Source organism: Amblyomma maculatum, chromosome 6 (genome assembly GCF_055883805.1).
Source record: "Amblyomma maculatum isolate TAMU_Amacu chromosome 6, ASM5588380v1, whole genome shotgun sequence".
Lineage (NCBI taxonomy): Eukaryota > Metazoa > Arthropoda > Arachnida > Ixodida > Ixodidae > Amblyomma > Amblyomma maculatum.
The window spans coordinates 14318109-14342364 of record NC_139349.1 but is presented as its reverse complement, the minus strand read 5'-3'; the positions used below and the strand labels follow the sequence as shown (position 1 = coordinate 14342364).

Here is a 24256-nt window from a genome sequence, read left to right as displayed (position 1 = left end):
GTTATGCTCAGGACTCTCTGCTTAATCGTCCGCAGCAACGTGCCTTTATTGCGGACATTCAGTGACTGGAGAAAATTTTCGCTGCGCCGGGTTTCTACAGAGTTTGTGAGCGCAAAGCCGGTTTAAAGTGCGGTCAATGGGGAGCACTGTTATTTTCGCGTAAGAGGAGAACCGAGTTGGGAGCTTCTGTTTTCGTTCTGTAGCTAATTTTTGTCTTGTATGTGCACAAGGCACAACGGTATTTGAAGTGTCATGGATCAAACTACGGGGAGCTCAGTTGAGAGAACCGCTCGCACCTATGTGCGAATGGTTGACAAATGGGGAAAGGAAAAATCCGGCAGCTTTAAATTAACCAGATGCTCTGGATGGAACTGAATACATAACAAGTGCCGCTGCCTTGACATCATTCCAATACCGTTATCAAAGAAAAGAGCCTAGCAGTGAACTTCACTTCCTCTACCGCATAACGGAACTATACAAGGTCCCCCCAAAAATCGCCCGCCTCATTCCATCGACATCATAAGAAAACTCGAACGTGATTTCAAGGTGTAACGGCTTGGAAAACGGGAATACGCCATATCATTACAAATGATTCCGGTGCCAGTTTGTTTCCTGTCCAAACTCTCGTTGAAACATGCATTCAAATCACACGAATAAATTATATTCGAACAAGACCCAGCTCAACCAGACCAGAAGAGCTGCAGTACTGTTCAGAACAAGCAGAAGGGGACAAAAAACTGACATCAACAATGAATAGAAATAGTTTACAAGAACAATCAACGAATTTGGCCGCCAGAATTTGCTACATCGTTACATAAACCGAGATAAGAGAACATATTTTCGCGTCGTTAATAAAGTGAGATATCAACGCTGCTGGACACGAACGAGATCCACTTCTTGAATAAAATACCGCGGGATGTGTTGGATGATCAGGCGGGTATTCTTCGGACTGCTTTTGCACGCACCCTTTTTGCTGTCCCAACAGTTGCGCACAGTCCTAGTGCGCAGTTTCCCTAAATATATTCTCAGCTGGTTGCAAGTCGCGCGAACAGCAGTGCACCATGCAGTCGGCTGAATAGCCGTTACACGCGGCGTCAGAGAGCGGCGCACTGCGCTGAGCTTCGCTTCACGGCAGCCGCCGGCCAAAAACGGAAGAAAGGGAGCCGTACACGCGGCGAGGAAACGCGTCAATGGACGTGGGAGCGGGCTTGTGCGCAGCTCGTAGCCGGCGGCGCAGCGCGCCTGCCTGACGGGCTGCGATCATCACGCGTCGAGACGTCAGCACACTGTAAGTTGACGCGTCAGAGACATCCACACAAAAGAGGGGGTCGTTGCGCGCTAGGACATAGGTTCTTAGTGGCCGCACATTCTCTTCTTGGACGTAAGGCCACAACCGGAAATCCTAAAGCTTCGAAAATAAAATCACTTTTATGGTATCTTGCTACCTTACCTTAACGCCCATCCTGAGGTAGTCACCTGGGGCGCTAAGTGTTGAAGTTGGCAGTTTTCAGTGGAGAGTACACCGAGACGCAGAACGCAGTCCTTCCGGGCGCTTAATTACTCAGTTATTGCTGAGATCTCCTATCTCCACGTCTTGAAGCAACATGAAATATAGGTTATCCATGCAATTAATTATGACTTTTACTGTCATAAGAACTGCTTGTGTAAACAAATGAGAACATGTTAAATAATTTCGAAGTATTAGTCCGTGCAAAATAAAAGATACTGCGCTCTGACCGACGCCGTACCAGAAGTATCGCGAGACACGTAGGCGTCCATCTCAAAAAAACGACTATCGCGATCATTTCACCAGCATGGCTTGAAGCGGTTCTGCGGACAATTCTGTACGGCACTTTATTACAGCCTCTACATCACTGCGGATTGCGCCTTCCGTACGGTTATCTGACAGCATTTGGGATGCGTGTACAGATGTATACGCAGCGCCTAAAGTGGTTAACTACGCCGTGTATACGGTTTTGAATATTACCGGCCTCTTATTGCCGGCACTGGTTAATCAGTCATGCAAGGGCTGATTAACCGAAAGTTTCCTGCCGGTTGGTTCTTCCCGCGAACTCCGCACAGACATCCAAAATCGCGTTGAGTGAGGCAGAGAGACAGCCTATTGCTGAACCATTTGCTACTTCGCCACCCAGAGTTACGGACGGCGGAGTGACACAACCTTTGAATTTAGGCGTTACATAGCTAATTGCACTGTGCTTCGGAATCTTTAAAAACGCTGACGCTTATACCACAAATATCGAATGCGCGCACATAGTGGTCGGTTCAATTTGATATTTGCGTTCGCGCTCTCACACTCTCTCGAAAATTTCATCCGCTGGTAGAGCTACCATTGAAAAGAACATTTAATTTACATCGCTAATAGCAGCGCCAAGCAAAGAGTTTTTTGTTTTCAAAGACCCCCTTTTATACAGGCAAACTCACTCCGATGGTGTTTCATGTTCTTTTTTCTTTCGCATTTCAAGTAAGGTAAAAACTCCGATCTTGAGCTTGTGTGAACTACATCACGTCGCCGTCACCTATCCGTATCAGTGGCAGAAGGGCCGACCGCCTCCAACGAGGTTGTCTACCAGTCTATAAAATACAGCTGTCTACGGGCTACAGCCACCCCGAGAGCCGCCGCATTAAAATGAGGCGCGGTAGAGCCGCAGCACAAAAACACGGCAGGGAGAGGTCATACGCTCAATTTAAGCCATGGGCCTGACAACCGGCTTGGTGTATTCTACTTAGACGATTTTCGCGTAAACATTAGCACGACTAAGCGAGGGCAAGGTGTGAAATGACGTGGCTGGAAAGCGGTGCCTACTATTCGGTAAAGCCCCTTTGCGATTCCGCAGTTCCCCGGCCTGTGTGAAACACAGTAAGTGGTCGAATGCAGCCATGCAGCACAATTATTGATAGAAATGTGTTGAAACAATTGTAACGTTAGATGTCATCATGGTATTCGCGGAGGCCAACATACCGTTGTGAATCAGGGTCAAGTGTGCCAACATCAGAAACTTTTCGGACGCTTCATGCGCGAAGGCGCGCAAACCCACACGGAACTGACACAGCCAAGACTTTTTCCCTCCAGCACGCGCCGGGTTCCGACAGGCTTGCTAGACATCACACACTTCGCGTTTTCATAATTTCGAAACTGGCCTAATTCCGGTGTGCCTTCGTGCGCAAGACGTACGGTCGGATGTACCATTATCTGTAAGAGCTCAGTTTGACGATTCAAAATTTCGTCAACGAAGGCGTTTCTTCGCTGACACGTAGAAGGCAAATAGAAGCCAAAGTGAATCCGGCAGCGGAGAGACAAGAGCTGCTCACAGCCGTCTGTTGTTCCAGTGTCGAGGGGGCCCGGATCATGTGAAATTGCGCAGTCCACTCATGTCTCGCGTTTCAGCGGAGCTGCCTACTCTCTGAAGCCAGACAGCAGCCGTTGGCAGGATGGATGGGGCATCTTTTGAGGGTTTCGTAACTTGAAACATGACTCATGAGGATATCATTTCCAGTCTTCAGGTTAACGAATTAAGTCGCGCGCATTGCAATCCTGGCGACGTAACAAAGGCCAAGGCGGAACAAAGTGGTTGTGGTGACGATAGCCACCGATTATAGCGGGATGAAACACGCGTAAACCTAAGTGTCTTAATGCGGTATATCCCAGTCAGCTACGATGGCCTCGGTGGACGCGACGTGTGCACGCACCGAGAACAGCGGACCGCCATCGCTGTCGAGCAGGGTTCCGCGTCGCTGTCAGGCGAGCGCGGCGCAACGCGTGACGCGCCGAGCCACGCCGCTGCTAACAGGCTGGTGCCGCCGGCGCGCAACACGCATCGTCGGTCGGGAAAGGGGAGTGGGAGCGACTGCCGGCAGCTGTCGCGCTGCCGGCGTCCTGCCCGAGCGAGAAGAAGGATGCCGCCGCCGCGGCAACACTCACAGTCGGCTTGGCCTGCACCACGATCGCCATGACGGTCGGGGTCCGCCGGAAGCTGAAGCAACAGACACCGCACAGGAAGCACGACTTCTTCGCTCCGTGCCGCTGGCCGTCAGCTGACAGGCACCGCCAGACGCTCAGAGGTAGCGCGGTGGCGGCGCTGGCAGCCGGAGCCCCTCCCGGGTCACGTGACGCGCGTTACCCAGGCAACGGGCTCCGAGACCCGGCCTCCACTAGGGAACCCGCGTCCCTAGCGACGCGCGCGGACTCTTCACGATCTCGCGCGCGAGTGGCGCTGTCTTCTTCTGGCCTCTGCTGCCAAGGGAACTTGTACTACTCGCTTCTTTTCCCGGTACCAAAGGGGACGCGCCCGGCGTTCCTTTTCTCTTCCCACGGCTGCTTGTTCTGTTTGCGTGTGCCGTGCTTCCTTTGGAAGGGGTTCTTCCCTCCTGGCGTGCCTGCGTGCGCGCGCGTTTGTACACGAGAGAGGTGCCCGTGCTTCGGCCCGGTTTCCTGAAGGATGGGGAGGAGAGGGGGGAGGGAGCGCAGAACAGGGAAGCCCATGGTTGAATTTTTTATGGCGCGATCGTTTGGCATAAAAGGGTTACGTGCGAGAGAGAAAGATGGGCGCCGTTTGGCGCCTCGGGACGCGCGCCGCAACTGGTTATTGGGGCTCCGGGCCAGACCGAAGGGAGCCGCCACTCGTGCCGAAAGCGCTGCTGCTGTTTTGTGTGACTCCGATTTGTGCGCCTCCATTATTCTTCTTCGTTTGCTAGCAATCGCATTGTATATTATTTTTTTGTTCGGCACCCCACACCCTCCCCTCTGACCCTCCGACTGTTGCTCATGCGGCATATACTGACATTCCTGGTTTAAATACTACGACACTATACATGCCCCACATCACATGATATTGCTCACGACGCGCGAGATCCTTATTTGACAATCGTCAATATGCAGATGTTTCACAGCGCGCCGGATATGCCATAGTCCCTCTAGTTTCCCTGTATTTTGATCCTCCGCCTTTATTATTTGTTGCGTTCCGCCTGTTGTCGAGCGCAAACTCTCTGATGTGGACCGGTAACAAGCGTAAACACTATGCTTCAATTTTTACGCTATTGTGGCAAGGAATCAAGCCAGTACGAAAAAACACCGGATGGGCTGGCACTGTTTCGCTATAACAAATGACCCTTTGAATATTTAAACATTTTACACTCTTACAAACACAAACTGAAAGGTCATAAAAGTGTATCTTCCAGGCGCGATCACATAATATTAATGAGTGTGTCATTGTATTTGCACTAAACTGTTTCGGTTCGCATAGAACAAAAAAAGTGTGCACTAGATGCAGCGAATGAAACGTGAACAACAGAACTTAAATGTCCGCACAGAACGCAAGCACACCAGCTCCTGGAGAAAAAAGAAAATACGATCTAGGTTTAGGAATATTTGTAACGGGCTATATTTGCGCCTTAGGACTGAAATTTACTTTTGCTAGTGGTGATTTTCATCCAGCTAAGATGTTTCATTTTGCTGTTAGTGATTCATTTTTTTCATCCGCGTTTATTTTCGTGCTAAAACAGCTGAACACGTATATATGGAACTCAAAGGGGATAGCTATGTTAGTTAACATTAACATATACTAATATGTTAAAAAGGCAATAGCTAAGTTTACCTATAATCTAGACGAGAGGGAATTCATTGCAACTATGCTAGTGACGTCTGTCTTGCAGTGAAGTGCCGCCTGCTGGTCGGCGTGCTGGCAGCGCACCACCCTTAATGCCTGGTGGTGCAGGTGTCGTGCCTCTGCTACAAGTTGCTCATGATCTCCATGGCTCAAGACCGATTGAACACATTGTAGGGCAGGTATAGAATTGTAGAACACAGCCAATGTTTGAAGAGTTGTTCAGATATGTACTTTACAGAATCATGAAGTGCGGCCGTTCTGCTCCAGTAGAGGTAGTCTTATGAGAAATTAGATGATAAATGTTTGCTTGTCTCGCAGGAACGACGACAGCGTATGCAGAACTAGTAGGGTTACCAAGCCATCCGTATAGATGCGAGTACGGTGCCAGTAGTTATTGTGTATTGCATGAACAATGTCAGTTGCTGAAGGGGTGGCACACATGAGAGCCGCAGACACTACAGTGGCGACACGCTGGTCACGCTGCCGAAGTGAACTGTTTTGTGATGGATTACCGGTGCATTGCTATGATCTTTGCAAATGCAGAATGTGGTCTCTGCAGAGGCAACTGCGCAATTACTGCCTCTCCCGTAATCGGAAGTAGATGTAAGCATGAAATGGTTACGGGAATAGCAAATCGGTTGTGGATGGTACTCGCCACGATTTTGAAATGGATCTTGCAGCACACCACACCACGAGGTTTTCTTCTGCCAACAAGGCAGCGCGGTTTCTTATGTAGGGTTTTCTTGTCGCGCATGCAATATAGGTCCTATAGGTAGGCAGTTACAGTCCGCGGCGGCCTTGTCACCTTCGTAAACGGCCGCACAATGATGGCGTTGTCGGCAGGGGCAAGCAGTTTTCTTCCGCGGCGTCATCATCATCACAATCATTATCATCGTCATCAGTCGGACCATACCCGCTGCCGGGCGAAGGCATCTCCCGCGTTCCTCCAATTAATCCATTCCCGTGCTAGCTGGATCCGCTAGATCTTTGCGAACCTCTCAACCTCATCTATCTACTTAATTTTCTGCTTCCCTCTGCTACGCTTTCCTTATCATGTCCTGCCCTTTGCGACCACCGGTTATCCTATTTCACACTAAATGTCCTGCCCATGCCCATTTATTCTTCTTGATTTCCACTAGAATGTCAGTAACTCGAGCTATTTATTTGACTCGCTCTGCACGATTCCCATCTCTTAATGTTACTCCTACCATTTTCCATTGCATAGCTTTATTTGTTGTCCGCCACTCAAGTAGAACCCCTTTCTTAGCCTCTACGTTTCAACCCCATAGATGAGTACCGATAAGATGTAACTGTTGTATAATTTCCTCTTGAGCGATATCAGTAAGCTCGTCGCCGAACTTCTATACAATAGTCTGCAGAAGACAGCAGCGCGATGAGCTCACGACGGAACGTAGACTCGATTCCAAATTTCCGAACGCTTTTCGAGCTGCTGCCACCTCGGGCATCAGCGTCGGGCAGCTTTCTACGCACAAAAGTGTGGCCCCGGAGCGTCATCCTTGGGGTAAGTGCGGAAGCCTGAGAAAGTGAACACGTCTCCAAATATCCGAACGCTTTTCGAGCTGCTGTCGTCTCGGCCACCAGCGTCGAGCAGCTTTCTGCGGAAGCCTGAAAAAGTGATCTTGTCTCGTGAAATCTCGTTCGCTGCGAATATTCACGTTTTTGCGTCCGGCTGAAGAGAAATCAGTGCCCGGATGAAGGATAATCGGTGCTCGGATGTTGGCTCTTGAGGAGGAGGAGGAGGAGGAAGATGAGCAGCACAAGAATGCTGAATTGGGCGAGTTGGTGCATTCGCATTTTAGGAAACGTAGCGCAAAGAAGACAAGGACAAAAGATGAGCAAAGATGAGACAAGGGAAGATGTGCAGGAAAGTCAGGGAGGTTAACCGGTAAAGGAACTGATTTGCTACCCTGCACTGGGGGAGAGGGGTAGATGGGTATAAAAGTTGTGGGTGAGAGAGAGATGGGTGATCACAGTACAGTTACATCACAGACATGTCATATCACATATCACGTAACATAAAAAATCATAGCCTTTCGATCAGTCCTGTGCTTTTCCTAAAGCGGAGCAGTGCCTGGGAGGCCTTCACCGCAGACGATCACCGTGGCCAGGGTCCTATGATCTTAATTTCAGTTAGTGGGCGTCCAAGACGCTCCAGCGCACGGCATAGGCACTGTCTTTCCTCGCTGTATATGGGGCACTCACAAAGAATGTGGCCTATAGTCTCTTCGCACCCGCAGTTCAGGGCTATTTGCCATACCTATCACAAAAGAATCAGAGTTTGTAAATGCTACACCAACCCACAGGCGGCACAGCAAAGTTTCTTCACATCGGGGTAGGCCAGGTGGAAGCCGGAGCTTCAGGTCAGGGTCCAGGGATTTTAAGCGGCAGTTCGCAAACTGGTCAGAATTCTGAAATAAAACAGCGCAAGAAACGGGACGAAACACGAAGGAAGAGAGACAAAGACACAGGCGCTGACTAACAACAGTTGTTAGTCAGCGCCTGCGTATTTGTCCCCCTTCCTTTGTGTTTCGTCCCGTTCCTTGCGCTGTTTTATTTCATTATGCAGTACCAATTAGCCCGGCATCTTGCACTTCTGGTCAGAATTCCACAAGGAGAGCGTGTGTTCCCGCGCAAGTGCGCGAAGCCTGCCCGCTGCGTCTGCCCTGGAAAATGGAATTAACACACAATCGCCGTCTTGGTGGGCTGTTCGTGCGACCTCGTCCGCCCGGAGATTGCCCGCTATGCCGATGTGTCCTGGAAGCCATTGGTAGATGATGCCATGTCCTCCATTTATGGCATAGGGATGAAGTTGTCGTATTTCCGCGGCGAGTTGCTCATGGGCTCCACAGCGAAGAGCCGCTTTTAAGGCTTGCAGAGCTGCCCTTGGTTTTATATCGACATCCCCTCAAAGTCGCCGTCAATGGGAACTAAAAGCTGTTCACGCTTAGAAAAGGGGTTGGTACGGGGGAAGTGTCGCAATGTCTTGTTGTATACCGCCCTCTAGGGAAGAAGCCACACTGAGCTCGATTAAACTCTCGCACATTTCCAGGTTCGCCTTCGTAGGTTTCTTCGCCACCCTGAGTAGCTCCGACTTGTCTGTTGAACACGCTAGGCCTCTTGCCCTTACGTATTCTTCTACGCATGTTGCGGCTCTCTGTAGGCTTTCCTGCTTCTCTTCTAGCGTGCCCCGGTTGGTCCATACCGTGATGTCGTCCGCATACATGACATGCTGTATGTCTTCGATTTCTTCCATTCTTTTGGCCAAGCCAATCATGGCTAAGGATATTAGGCATGTGGCTGCAGAGTAGCGGAAAGTGCAGCCACACGATCAGCCTACTGCAAAAATCAACCGAACAAGTCAGCAGAATGATTAAAAGAGTCTCCAATAGAAGGCATGGCATGAAGGAAGACGACACCCTTAAACTAGTCAGAAGCCTGGTAGTCAGCAGGGTGACATACTCCCTTCCCTACCACCCGGCAATCAAGAAAGAAAAAGAACAGGCCGAAGCTCTGATAAGGAAAGCCTACAAAACGGCCCTAAACCTACCAAGAAACACCCCAAACAACAAGCTACTAGAACTGGGAGTTCACAACACCTTTGAGGAGCTGGCGACGGCCCAACTGGAAGCACAGCTAGAAAGGCTAAAACTCACGGAAACAGGCAGAAGACTACTGAGAAGACTAGGCTACTAGGCGGAAAACACGCCAGACCCAAACGAAAACATTCCAGACGAAATCCGGCGAACCCTCAGAATTCGCCCGATACCACGAAATATGGATCCCAACCTACACGCGACCAGAAGACAGGCAAGAGCAGAATACGTGGAGAACCACCTAGCTAAAAAGGCATATACAGTATATACAGACGCAGGGCTATACCCGAGAGACAGATACAGCACCAACACGAGGATAGCAGCAGCGGTGGTTGACTGCTCAGGCAACACGATCAGCTGCGCATCCGCGAGAGGAAGATCGGTAGTAGACGGAGAGGAGATGTGGCACTCGCAGCGGCCGAGGGCTATCGAAGAAACGAATCACAGGTTATAATAACAGACTCCAAGACAGCCTGCAGAAGGTTCCAACAAGGAAGGATCTGCAGGGAGGCCCTACGCATTCTCCTCGGCGCAGGAGCCTCGGGCTATAAAGCAACACAAGTAGTTTTCTGGGCACCGGCGCACACCAACATAGAGGGCAACATGAGGGCAGACAGCCTGGTTCGCGAAATCACGCACCGAGCCTTGCTGACAGAAGACCTCGAGGACCCCGTGATGGTGGACCCGACGTACGCAGATATTTTAAATCACTACAGAGGCAGCAGGTTAAAATACCCTCCGCCCCACAAGCGACTCACACAAGAAGAAGCGACCAGCTGGAGAAGACTGCAGACTGGCACCTTCCACAACTTATACATTCTAAACAAAATGTTTCCCACACAGTATAGAGATAGCTGCCCCTGGTGCGGAGACAGTCCGACCCTATACCACGTCACATGGGAATGTAAACACAACTACACTTTCTACAAACAAACTAACCCGAGTGCGGAGCAATGGGAGGGCCTGCTAACCAGCTGCGAGCTCACCGCCCAAAGGGCATTGGTGCAGCACGCATGCGAGGTAGCCAGGACCAGTGGAGCCCTGGAATGAGGGAACCACCCGTGCTAAGGAGTCTTCAACGGTGGCGAAGAAGCGGCTGCAGGAAGACTCTCCGAGACTAACCAAAAGACCTCAATAAAGTTTTTTCACTCACTCACTCACTCTCGCACATTTCTGCCATGAGCAGATCACAGCAACTCGCGCTTCATATTAAGTGGTTGATAAGTGAATTATTTTATAGGTTCTTGAAGCAAAGCGCATAAAAGAGTACCCAAGGTAAAACAAAGATAGTGCAGTGTGTGCATGTGCCCGGACACTTCGCAGCGCCCGTTTCTTCACTTCCCCGTGCCCGAGAGACATGGGACGTTACTCTCGACGCTTTGCGGTTTCCACAAAATGTAGCCTCGCTGCGCGCAATGAGGGGGAGGATGGTTCAACGGACGGCGATGAACTTGAGCTCATTGTTCCCATGTACAGGACGGACCTTTGAAGACGTATATAGGTTTCATGCGTAGAGCACTGCAGGTCTGGTTGTGAATTCGCGCTGACCGCAGCTATTATGTATAATGTACTATTATGGCTATGTACTATTATGCGTGATTGTGCGCATGAAAATGTCGATCATACAGGTCTCAGGCATGTGCCTGATTCGGGAACCTTATTTAAAATTTAAGTGTCGGCACATTAGCGCAAGTTCCGGCACAATCTGCAAGGAAAATGCTGTCTGTTACTTGCAACAGCAGCGCTGAAATAAACGGAAACTGCGTTCAAGGGCGTCTCATTTCCGCATCGCCAATATCTTCCCTTAAAGGCGTGGCTGAGATTTCCACGGAAACCGACAATAGCGCGATTGAGGCTTCCAAGAAAACTGACATAGCTTTGCACCTTTTCAGTTTTGTGAAAGCTATAATTTAGGTTCGTCTGCATGTTGACGGCGAGTTTGAGAAGCGCCTTTCTAATTTTGTGCAGCGAAACCATGCGCGGAGTAAATGAAGAAACTTGTTGACGCATGCGCTGCTCCAGCAGCTGTGCAGCATGGAAGCAAGTGAACTGATGCAGAGAATGCGTCCAGGAGAGGTAGCATCGAACAAATGGAAAGTGCGATGCGTCGGCGACTTTTTTATGACTTACTACAACTCCGTGTCAGTGAACTGGGAAGAAATAAGCTGCCATTCATGCGCTCTTCACAGCACGTACTTGCCGGACAGCGAAACATGGACGCGAGGGTCAAGGTCGTAAAGACAACTGATTTCAATGGCACGAAAAGTTCACCGAAAGTCACTCCAAGTAAAATGAATTGTGCATGCAAGTAATGAATGCGAGGAATGACTAAAGGATAATTTGAATCTAGAGTAGGCAAGGTTGATGCGTTCCACTTGGTACCTATCGCCATGCATCAACATGCCTCATAAAGTCAACGTTGATTAAAGTCGGTTCAAAAACCGCAGCTTTCCGGGCCGCATGCGCATTGAGTGTGAGGCGAGCAAGTGGTGGAACAGGGCAGCTAATTTGGCACCTGCGATTTGCTTTCCCACAGTATAGGAAAGGCGGCATTGCTGTCTTTTCCTAGTGCGGACCTGTGGCCTAAACTCCGGCCTGTAGATATTGCATCGAAATTGCAACGCAGAAGTTACGTAGTATCTAGATTATAAGACTCTTAAATAATCTTCAATTCAATTTATATCAGGGTTACCCAATTTGTAACTGCCGCTTGCAGAGAACACAACAGCGACCAATACATTTCACATCGCTTCCCCTTTACTATCGTTGAGACACGGGATAGTACGGCTTGCATTTGAGATTCAGGTGTACCGAGCGTTTATCTGCTTCACGCAGGAAGCGGCGTTACCGCTTCTCGTCCTCATCTGCTAGCCGTCGCTCATTTCCACTCCGACCACACGCGCATGTTTTCAACGCTTCAAAGTGGTCTCTACAAATTTCCCCCTCGCCTCTGAGACCCTCGCTTTCCTGCTCTCATACTCTTTCCTGCGTGTGTCAAGCGTCCGTGCCCAAATTAGGCAGAGAGGAGTAAGTGATTCAAGAGGGCGCTCGGTACTTCCAGCAGCCTGGTCAAAGATACTTGCATATCCAAGTTATACCGCACCAAAGCCATTTTGTGCCACGAAGTTGATGCCACAGTGCGCAGCGTTTGGTATGCTGCCTGAACATGGATATCTTTTTGTCACTGGGACACGTTCTCTGAGGCACGCGTACGTACACTGAGTAGTGTGGGGCGACGGCGTTGCACTAGTGATACTCCGAAAGTGCTAGGCAAACTGTGTTTCCGTGACGTTGGAGAGCGGACACCGGCGACTAATTGCAAACGGGAGCATACGCTGGTGCTTGGATGCATCGCCGGGCAGAATAATGGAATGCCATCATTCGCACTGCACGAAAAACTTAATCGCCAGCTCAATTATTAGCCGCTTCCTAATCCTGGGGAGATTCGAGGGATCAGTTTGCATTGTCGTCGTTCCCTAATAAGTAATGGTGGCTCCGACAATGTAGGTACATCTCTACATCTCGGTTTCATTTTCCTTTAAGCCTCTTCGTACGCGGCCTCTCACACTCTCTCTCTCTCTCTCTCACACACACACACACACACACACACACACACACACACACACACACACACACACACACACACACACACACACACACACACACACACACACACACACACACACACACACACACACACACACACACACACACACACACACACACACACACACACACACACACACACACACACACACACACACACACACACACACACACACACACACACACACACACACACACACACACACACACACACACACACACACACACACACACACACACACACACACACACACACACACACACACACACACACACACACACACATACATACATACATACATACATACATACATACATACATACATACATACATACATACATACATACATACATACATACATACATACATACATACATACATACATACATACATACATACATACATACATATATATGGTTTTGACTATAGACTTTCCTTTACATTATTTGCATGTCAGCTGCCTTATATACTCAAAATTACGATCATGTCATACGTGGACATGCGTTACCCCTCAATAGTTTCCTCTGCAGGTGATTATGAATTCATGGAAATAGCATGCTGACTCATTGACCCTGGAAGCTCATCCCGTCCGTGCTAACCAGTGGTAGTTTTCTTGCACCCCGTGTCCTTCCTCAGGAGCGCGATAGCCATACATAATAATCATTGCTACCCGTTTCTTTCCATGGCAACGTGCGCGCATTGCGGGCCATCTGCTTTATCAGGCTCCTGGCTTTGAATGTTCTGCAGTAGCAATTTTGTGGGCCTTCAGTGTTTGCAATGATTTCTCAAGGAAGCTCGAAGTGCCGACGTAGTCACGAACTTCCTTTAACACGCACAAAACAGAGCTACCGGGGACGGCGAACGCGGTTCACTACCCAGCCCACCAATGAATGGCACGCGGGCACCTTGGCCCCGCATTGGCACCGTTCATGGCTCTGGCATTGCGTTTCTGATCTGCTATGAAAATGTTCCCGCCAGATGACGTTGAGCCAACGTAATTTATGAGCCTACCCCCGCCAAATGACGTTAACTAGTCTAAAACATTTTTGATCTGCTATGAACATACCCTTGGCAAATGACGTTAAGTAATAGTCTGCGGCATTTATGATTCACGATGAGCATACTCCGCTAAATGACGTGAAGTATGAGTCTGCGGCGGCCCAAGAAAACGCAGGAATATCGCGAAGACTCAAACGTCTAACCGCTAGGAACGCGTGCGGCCGACGCTTAAAACTGGGCGCTTCTCTCCTTTCGTTGGATTTTTTCACCACTGTAGCCTATCCAGACGACCCTGCCTTCCTACCGAGCAGTGTTTCTTACAGCGCCGGTTTAAATGAAGACTCATTCTTGGGAAGGGAGCACACAAACTTCAAGTACGCCTAACGTTCGAGTTTGAAGAGCTCGGCAGGCAAAAAGCAGTGGTAACAATGAATGGGAACAATAACACATTCCGCCAACGTCTCGATATTTTGGCGACGGTGCGGGACAATGACTTCAGTTTACCCTCGATTGGGAATAAAATGAGATATAGCGCCCGCCTCATGCACTTTCGCGCCAGCTTCGCTGTGAGATTCCTGAATCGATAAAAGAAGATGAGTTTTTCGAATGCTCGAACTTCTCTCAACACATTACTCTAAGTCGAAAGAGTGAAATGCGGCCCGCCTTCGACGGGAAGCTTTCTCCTCCGTGAAAACAAGCTTCAGAAAGGGGCTGGAGCTTAAACAAGACGACTGCGGACGGCGGAAATGGGGACGGCACGAGCGTAATGAGAGGGACTTCTGCAGACAATCAAGAAGCTAAGCTTCAGCGTAGATGATGAGCCAGCGCCAAGTATGAGGAAAGAAGTGCAGTTCTTTTCAAGAGAAGCCAGATGGAAGCTCGGTGAATAGAGCCGCCGCTATGAGTACCGTTTGACAGTTTTTTTTTTCTGCCTCCTTGTTTAACTCTTTGTGTGGGCAGTAAAAAAGAGCAAGGGGAAAGCGTTGCGTTGCAAAGGGCGACAACGAAAAAACCCCTCGAAAGCTGCATAACTTCCCACTCCCCCCCCCTCTTGCCATTACAGAAGCCGAGCTAGTGCTGTTTCAGAATGAAAACGAAAGAAATACGTCAGGAAACAAGCATAAACGTTCTAGCAAGCGCCATGGGCTTTCAGATGACACAAGCTGTAAAATTTTATGAAAGATATATATATATATATATATAGGGGGGACAGCCGCCGATGTAGCTCAGTTGGAAGAGCACCGGACGCGATATTCGGAGGTCGTGGGTTCGGTTCCCACCATCGGCACGTTGTTTTTTCTTCTACTTTGTGTTTAATTATCTTTCCCCTAAAGAGATTACATTAATAATTTCTGAGATTATCCAAGTAAACATTAAAAAAAAAATAAAAAAAAAGAGGCAGGCATTCAAGTGTTATTGCAGAGGCAATATGAAAACAACGAGCGAGGGTAACGTCACACGTAAGTGGAGCTCTAAAGACATCGAACACGTATTGCTATTTACCAATTTGTGGTATAAATATGGTATACTTAGTTCGCAATGTGGCTCGTATAGTTACTCCAGTTGCGAAACGTTTTCCACTGCACACACAAAACTGAAAACACTAAACGGACAAAGCAAGTGTCGTTTCCTGTTCGCACGCCTATGGTCCGCTTCTACATGCGCTCTTTTACACAGGCCACACCAACCCAGTCGCAAAGAGCTAGATGGTCTGTACGTATACGTTGCTTTCAAGAAAAAATAACGTGTAAGCCACGCGACAGGCGTCTTTTCTGGCCTGATAAATATTTCGATTGCGTTGAGTATTTTCGTTCATTAGTAGTTGAACTGCGCAGCATTTCATCTTCCCCCCCGTGGTAGCTCAGTGGGTAGGGCGCGCGCTCGACTACTGTGCCCAAGGACATGGACTCGATTCCCGGCCACGGCGGCCGCTTTTTGATGGCGGCAAAAAGTGTGCTGTGCGATGTCAGTGCACGCTAAAGAAACCCCAGGTGGTCGAAATTTCTGGAGCCTTCCACTACAGAGTCCTTCATAAGCTTAGTCGCTTTGGGACGCTAAACCCCGCAAACCAACCAATATTCGTACTCCATGCACATGCGTGAGGTAGGGTAAGAAACGAGCGAAAGAAAATGTTGGCAGGTTAATCATTCCTGTGTCCAGTTGGGTATCCTACTCTGCAAATTTGTAGAGAAAATGCTAGCCACACGACTTTCTTGGTGGCTTGAACAGCATGGTTTGTATCACCCCGCTCAAATTGGATTTCGTCCATACTTAGATACAGAGGGCGGGTTGGCGGTCTTGGCATCAGCAGTTCTACCATCTATCCGCAGCCGCAATGTGCGTACCATATCAGCAATGCACGTTGAAAAAGCATATGACAGCATCAATCATGCTGCAGTCCTGAATGCCATTGACATGCTTCATCTCCCTCCGAGAGTACGCAGTTTTGTCGAATCATTTTTTGAGGGAAAAAAATTCGTAATACCCCTCGGTGGTGACGCAGTTGGTTCATTCGTTTTGCTACACAGCGTGCCCCAGGGATCAGTAGTATTCCCGACGTTTAATATTGCTTTCATCTCATTGGCATGGTTCTTACATGACATCCCCGAAATCAAGCTCTTAAAATATGCTGATGATATCACGGTATGGAGCACTCACCAAGATCTGCTCACTCAGAAGGCCGCCCTTCAATCAGCATTAGATATTACCTCTGATTACGCTTTCTCCATTGGCCTTCAACTCTCCGTGTGTGAAACTACATACACGTCTGTCACCAACCGCTGGGGACACCGTATACTTACTGCAAATCCCATTCGTCTCTGTCTATCAGGTACCCCACTACAAGAAAGCCCGAGCGTAAAAATTCTGGGCTTAACGCAGGATCAGCGACTGCTTGGCTTTCTCAGGCTAAAGAGCAATCAATTCAGACTATGAGTTTGAATAGGAAAATTGCGCCTAAAACTGGTGGCTCGTCTGTTGCAAGCCAGTTGGGGAAGGTGGTTCTGCAGCTCCATATTGTTTACCATGCCCAGCTCCAGCATCTTACAAGAGCAGAATGACATCGCCTTGAAGCCGTAAATCGAGAAGCTATGAGGACCAATACATGCCTTCCACGACTCACACCATTCGTAGCGTTACAAGAGTATGCGCAGCTCAACACCATCGATGAGCTGGCGCAGCAGAGTCGTGATGCTCACAGACCTAAGGCCACTCTATCACACGCACACGCTGAGGGCTTATGCAACATCACACATTATCCTTCAGCGCCCTGCGCTAGTTCTCCCTCCCCGGAAGTTTGTAGAGTTAGGCGACAACAAGCCAACTGATAACCCCAGACCAACGTCTGCCAACTCGGCATTGTCGCTTCGCCAGTGATTTGAATAGCAAGATGCTCACTTGCCTCAAGGGTCCATTGTAGTGTACGTAGATGCAAGCATACAAGGCTGTGAAGCAAAAACAGCAATCTACTGTCCATGAAGTCCTAGCCTGAATCAGAAATCTACGTTCGAACTTCCGGAACCACATACATCTTTCTATGCTGAGCTCTTGGAAATTCAGGAGGCACTCTGCTCCGTGACTACCACAACCATGCTCCCTGCGGCCCACATTATCATCCGCGCTGACGCACTTCGAGCAGTACGTTTGCACCGACGTGTCAGCAATTGCCCAAAAATACGTCAAGACATCCATCAGTTTGCGGCGCGCATCATGCAGTCAGTACGCATTAATTGGATCCTAGGGGACCTGCTGCCTGCCCAAAGTCAAGCAGATTTAGCGACCCGTCTCGTGAACCAAGACTTATCAATGCCACGGCTCCTTGAAGTGGACGAGGCTACCCTCCTTTTATCAAGAAAAGAACACCTCCAGCGCCGTTCACGTGCTCTTATATCTCTCCGTATGCGATATCCGTGCAGAGGACGTTGCGCTTAGCAGGCTCTGGGTCGGTACTGCCCTCACACCAGCTGTCACTAGGACGTGGTCTCACTTCCGACACTTACATATCCGTCCAAGGTGCCCAATCTGTAAAAACGAAAACGTTGAAGCCGACATTCACCGCTTGAAGTACTGAAACCGACACTAATCCGGCACCTGACATTGCTGGCCTTTCAGCAAGCAATCCTGCTTCATATATCACTAGGACGCAAGAACCTCCATAAAATCAGCCAACCCTTTTCCATTCATTTAACCATTTATTCATCCTTCATCTCATATCCTACTGATGCTCTTAGGCAATAAATATCGTTAAAAAAAAAAAGACGAAGGAAGGGATGATGGGAAGCCGGAAGGGGAGGGAGCAACGCGGCTTATGCGCTCGCACATCGATATGCACTGCACTGTACGCGAGGACGCCAAACATAGCTACGGACTATGAAACGTAGCATGCGGGCATCCGTTTCCCCGGCTGGAGCCACCGAATACCAGTTCCCGGTCTGCAAACCCAGACAGGGCGGCCGAGACGCTATTGTTAACCGCCACGTTTGCACAGGCCAAAATAGCGGCTGCTCGCAACGGAGGCTGTGATCGACGCCGGCGCAGCGCTTCGGAGTCCAGGGCCATCAGAACGGCGCTGCCCAACCAGTTAGGATGCTCTACTGCTGGGCAGTAACGATCGAGTATGTGAATAAAGCGAGACAAGATTCGCGAAAATAAGTTGAACACCGCGTCACTGCAGATAAAAAAACTACTAAGTAAGGCGGTATAGATTACGTGGCATGAAAAGAAAAACAATTTTGGTGATACATAGGCGTCTTTTCATGCGTTAAGGCCAACGAGAAAAAGCAGCCTTTAGCAAAAAAATAAGTAAATAAATGTCTAAATAAATAAATGAAAGAACGAATATAAAAATAACGAATAAAACATTTATAGTCGGCATATATTCCAGTTGCTTTGAATTGTTCTTCACCTTGCTCTCAGTGGATTACCACCTCTGCTGGATTAGCGCCTCTGTTCTTTGCCTTTGCATTTCAAAACGGCAGAACCCCGTCTAACTTCACGCTTCCTTGCACCTATTTCGTGCTGTAGGGAACAAACAGCTCGAATAGTAATCTCGGCTCTTTACATGCCTTCGGCTTCCTTTCGTGCAGTTCAATTGTATATCTCAATAAAATAACTTGCTCATGGCATCAGAACCCTGAGTTTTGGTAAATGTTTTGCGACCTGCGTTCGTCAGCAGGCTTGTTCACAGCACTGACTGCTTGGTAAATTTGTAGTGTCTGGTGGTATAGATGTTTAAGAGCCCACTTTGTGCGATGCAAAAACAAAAGGAGGGGGGAGAACATTTAAGCTCCTCCTCTAAGGGTATGACACGACAGCTTTAATGGCTGCTCTTTGTTAACTCTCTTTTGCGGATTCTTGTTCACGTACATAAACTTACTTACTCGTCTAATTACTCATCTCTTTATTTGTTCTTCTAACAACCCACTCTATAGGCCATAGATATAAAACCTCGCTTAATAATAATAATAATAATAATAATAATAATAATAATAATAATAATAATAATAATAATAATAATAATAATAATAATAATAATAATAATAATAATAATAATAATAATAATAATAATAATAATAATAATAATAATAATAATAATAATAATAATAATAATAATAATAATAATAATCAATCAATCAATCAATCTTTATTTAATGTGCGCAGGAACAACCATGTGGTCTTTGTGCTGCAGCACAAATAAAAAAAAAAAGAAACAAAAATGAAAAAGCACAAACATGTTTACACACACAGAGAGAACACAAAAAAAGAAATAAATAATACATGAAATGACAGACGAAAAGTATCACGGAAAGTAAGCAAACAATGAGTAGCATCACTTATATACACAGTGAGAGAATATTTTAGCACACCAGGAAAGAAAGAAAAAAAAAAAAGAACGGTAGATAGAAGAAAAAAACAACAACAAATAACTGACATTGATTATAGTAATATAGAAATATACATAAAATAAACAACCCTTCCAGGCGCAACAAGTGCATGGTACTTAAAACACAGGCTAGAAATACAGAATAATACAATAAAGAAGTAAAATTGAACAAGGGGCAGTAAGATTCGAATATAAAGTTTAAAGTTGAAATATAAGTAAGAAACGGATAAAAAGTAGTTCACGATACAGACAGCATTAAACAGGAGAAAAAGCAAAAAGTGAAGTAAATACAATTTAAGGCTAGAAAGTGGGAGTTTTAAGTGATAAAGTACTATTTAGAATACAACGCTACGAACATCCAATGTAAATGAACAGAGCGAGTTTTGGAAGATGTCAAGGTGAGGACAAAAAGAGTTAAATAACCACTGCATCCTGTCCAGAGGGGAGTGGGAATGAAGAGGAGAAACCTGAAATGGTCTGAATTCCCTCATGCTCTTTCGCGGAACGCGCAGTAGGATGTACTCTAAGAGCTGAGGGCACATAATGTGGCCATGAAGGAGTTTGTACAGAAATATGATATCAAGTCTGATACGACGGCAGTGAAGGGAAGGAAGATTCAGTTGGGTGCTCCTGGTGGAGCGAGAGGGGGAAGTTGCACAAGGAAAGCGATAATGAAATATCCGTAAAAATTTTTTTTGTACTCTGTCAACCTTGTCCAAGTTCGATTTGCAAGTGCCATTCCAAACAACCGACGCATACTCCAAGACCGGCAGGCATATGGACAGGTACAGTTTTAGGAACGGAAGTGGAGTATGGAACTCTCTCGAAAGTCTGCAAACGAATCCGAGTGTGCGCATAGCCCGCTGAGCAATGCGGTTAGTGTGAGAGGAGAAGCTGAGGGTGCGGTCAAAAAGTACACCAAGGTCATTAATTTCATCAACCCTATCCAACAGCACAGAATTCACAGAATAATGGTAGAGAAAGCTATGTGTTTTACGAGTAAAGGACACAACCCTAGTTTTGGAAGAATTGAGGGTAAGTCGATTCATCGCACACCAATCAGAAAAAGCAGATATGTCCGATTGCAACAACACGCAATCTTGAAAAGAATGTATTACCTTGAATATTTTTATATCATCAGCATAAAGAAGAAACGAGGAGTTCTTTATCGCCGAGGAAACATCATTAATAAAAACGGAGAAGAGAAGCGGGCCTAGTACTGAACCTTGAGGAACTCCACTCGTTGCAGGGTAAACGAAAGAAGTCTGTCCATTGACACTGACAAAGCAGAAGCGATCAAGGAGATAGTTGCGTAGAAGGGCTACGAGTGAGACTTCAACACCAGAGAGTAGAAGTTTTTCAAGAAGTAGTGAGTGAGTAACAACGTCGAAAGCTTTGCTCATATCACAGTACACAGTGTCAACCTGACCCCTCTGAAGGACTGCTGCAGAGGCATACGTCATAAACGTGACTAGGTTGGTAGAAGTAGAGCGACCCGACATGAAGCCATGTTGATTCGGTACTATGATATGTTTGAGATGGAAGGAAAGTACGCTGTGCAAAGCTAATTCGAAAAGCTTAGAGGTTGCACATAGAAGAGAAATCGGACGATAATTGGAAACATCAGATTTGTTTCCAGACTTGAAGACAGGAAACACGCGTGCCATTTTCCACACGCGAGGAAAGGCAGCATTTTTTAAACAGTTATTAAATATGGCAGTCAGTACTGGTACGAAGATATAACTGAAGGCTTTTATTATGGCAGCTGGAATGCCATCAGGTCCAGGAGACAAAGAAGGTCTCAGACGCTTAAGACTCTCACTTATCAACTCCTCGTCAAAGAGAATGGAATTAAATAGTGCACCAGATGGGAGGCAAACGGAATCACAATGTGGATGTTTGTAAACGGAGGAAAAATGTTGTGCAAAACTGTCGGCAACATCCCGAATTTCCGAACCCTGAGAGTCAACTAAGCTGATACTTAAATCTGATTTAATGGAACGCTTGCGAACGTAACGCCAGAACTGACTAGGACGATTTGAGGCATTCCTCTCTAAAGACTCAAGATAGGAGTCGTAGTCCCGCTTGTATAAGCGTTTGCAAAGAGAACGCACACGGCGAAACTCATCTGCCCAATTGTGAAACCCAGGGCGTTTCGCCTTACGATGGGCCCGTTCCTTGAGCTTTAACGCCGTTATTAGTTCCCTTGAAAACCAGGAAGGGAACTTCCTACGCGTAGGAGTATGCAAAGGTATGTACCGACGCATACCATCAAGAACTATTTCTGTAAAGCGACTGACTTGTCCATCTGAATCATTAATGTCATTTAAAAGGGACCAGTCGACGGAAGAGAAGAAATTGAAAAGACCGACATAATCACCACGTGCATACGCGAAACGGGGCGAATTCCCCACCCGATCTGAATTAGTAGAAGGTGAGGCAGAGAGAGCAGTAGTAACTAGAAGCGGAGGGTGAAATTTGTCACAGCGAGTCAGCGGTATGTCTGAACTCGATAATAATAATAATAATAATAATAATAATAATAATAATAATAATAATAATAATAATAATAATAATAATAATAATAATAATAATAATAATAATAATAATAATAATAATAATAATAATAATAATAATAATAATAATAATAATAATAATAATAATAATAATAATGCCACACCGGTGTGGCGCAGTGGTTACGGCGCTCGACTACTGTTCCCAAGGACGCGGGATCGAATCTCGGCCCCGGCAGCCGCTTTTCGTTGGAGGCGAAAAGCAAGGCGCCCATTTGATGTGCGATGTTAGTGCACGTTAAAGAACCCCAGGTGGTCAAAATTTCTGGAGTCCTCCACTACGGCGTCTCTCATAGCCTGAGTCGCTCTGGCACGTTAAACCCCACAAATCAAACCAATAATAATAATAATAATAATAATAATAATAATAATAATAATAATAATAATAATAATAATAATAATAATAATAATAATAATAATAATAATAATAATAATAATAATAATAATAATAATAATAATAATAATAATAATAATAATAATAATAATAATAATAATCAATCAATCAATCAATCAATCTTTATTTAATGTGCGCAGGAACAACCATGTGGTCTTAGTGCTGCAGCACAAAAAAAAAAAAATGAAAAAGCACAAACATGTTTACACACACAGAGAGAACACAAAAAAAAGAAATAAATAATACATGAAATGAAACTGAGACGAAAAGTATCACGGAAATTAAGCAAACAATGAGTATCATCACTTATATACACAGTGAGAGAATTTTTTAGCACACCAGGAAATAAAGAAAAAAAAAAAAAAGAACGGTAGGTAGAAGAGAAAAAAAAAAAACAGATGACTGACATTGATTATAGTAATATAGAAATATACATAAAATAAACAACCATTCCAGGCGCAACAAGTGCATGGTACTTAAAACACAGGCTAGAAATACAGAATAATACAATAAAGAAGTAAAATTGAACAAGGGACAGTAAGATTCGAATATAAAGTTTAAAGTTGAAATATAAGCAAGAAACGGATAAAAAGTAGTTCAAGATACAGACAGCATTGAACAGGAGAAAAAGCAAAAAGTGAAGTAAATACAATTTAAGGCTAGAAAGTGGGAGTTATATGTGATAAAGTACTATTTAGAATACAACGCTACGAACATCCAATGTAAATGAACAGAGCGAGTTTTGGAAGATGTCAAGGTGAGGACAAAAAGAGTTAAATAACCACTGCATCCTGTCCAGAGGGGAGTGGGAATGAAGAGGAGAAACCTGAAATGGTCTGAATTCCCTCATGCTCTTTCGCGGAACGCGCAGTAGGATGTACTCTAAGAGCTGAGGGCACATAATGTGGCCATGAAGGAGTTTGTACAGAAATATGATATCAAGTCTGATACGACGGCAGTGAAGGGAAGGAAGATTCAGTTGGGCGCTCCTGGTGGAGCGAGAGGGGGAAGTTGCGAAAGGAAAGCGATAATGAAATATCCGTAAAAATTTTTTTTGTACTCTGTCAACCTTGTCCAAGTTCGATTTGCAAGTGCCATTCCAAACAACCGACGCATACTCCAAGACCGGGAGGCATATGGACAGGTACAGTTTTAGGAACGGAAGTGGAGTATGGAACTCTCTCGAAAGTCTGCAAACGAATCCGAGTGTGCGCATAGCCCGCTGAGCAATGCGTTTAGTGTGAGAGGAGAAGCTGAGGGTGCGGTCAAAAAGTACACCAAGGTCATTAATTTCATCAACCCTATCCAACAGCACAGAATTGACAGAATAATGGTAGAGAAAGCTATGTGTTTTACGAGTAAAGGACACAACCCTAGTTTTGGAAGAATTGAGGGTAAGTCGATTCATCGCACACCAATCAGAAAAAGCAGATATGTCCGATTGCAACAACACGCAATCTTGAAAAGAATGTATTACCTTGAATATTTTTATATCATCAGCATAAAGAAGAAACGAGGAGTTCTTTATCGCCGAGGAAACATCATTAATAAAAACGGAGAAGAG

General features: G+C 46.4%; 1 protein-coding gene across 7 annotated transcripts in view; it reads right to left on the bottom strand.

Moving 5' to 3' along the window:
- bru3 (CUGBP Elav-like family member bruno 3) overlaps positions 1–24256 on the bottom strand; it is a 609833-nt gene that overhangs the window by 285290 nt on the left and 300287 nt on the right. For 4 of the 7 annotated variants that reach the window (XM_084606104.1, XM_084606105.1, XM_084606106.1 and 1 more), the window contains exon 1: positions 3941–4089. The exons of the other annotated variants lie outside the window; for them this stretch is intronic. In XM_084606104.1, the coding sequence (XP_084462230.1) occupies positions 3941–3970 (30 nt within the window). In that variant the 5' untranslated portion in view covers positions 3971–4089. Of the gene's footprint in view, positions 1–3940; positions 4090–24256 lie in introns of those variants that run through there. 7 annotated transcript variants of the gene reach the window in all.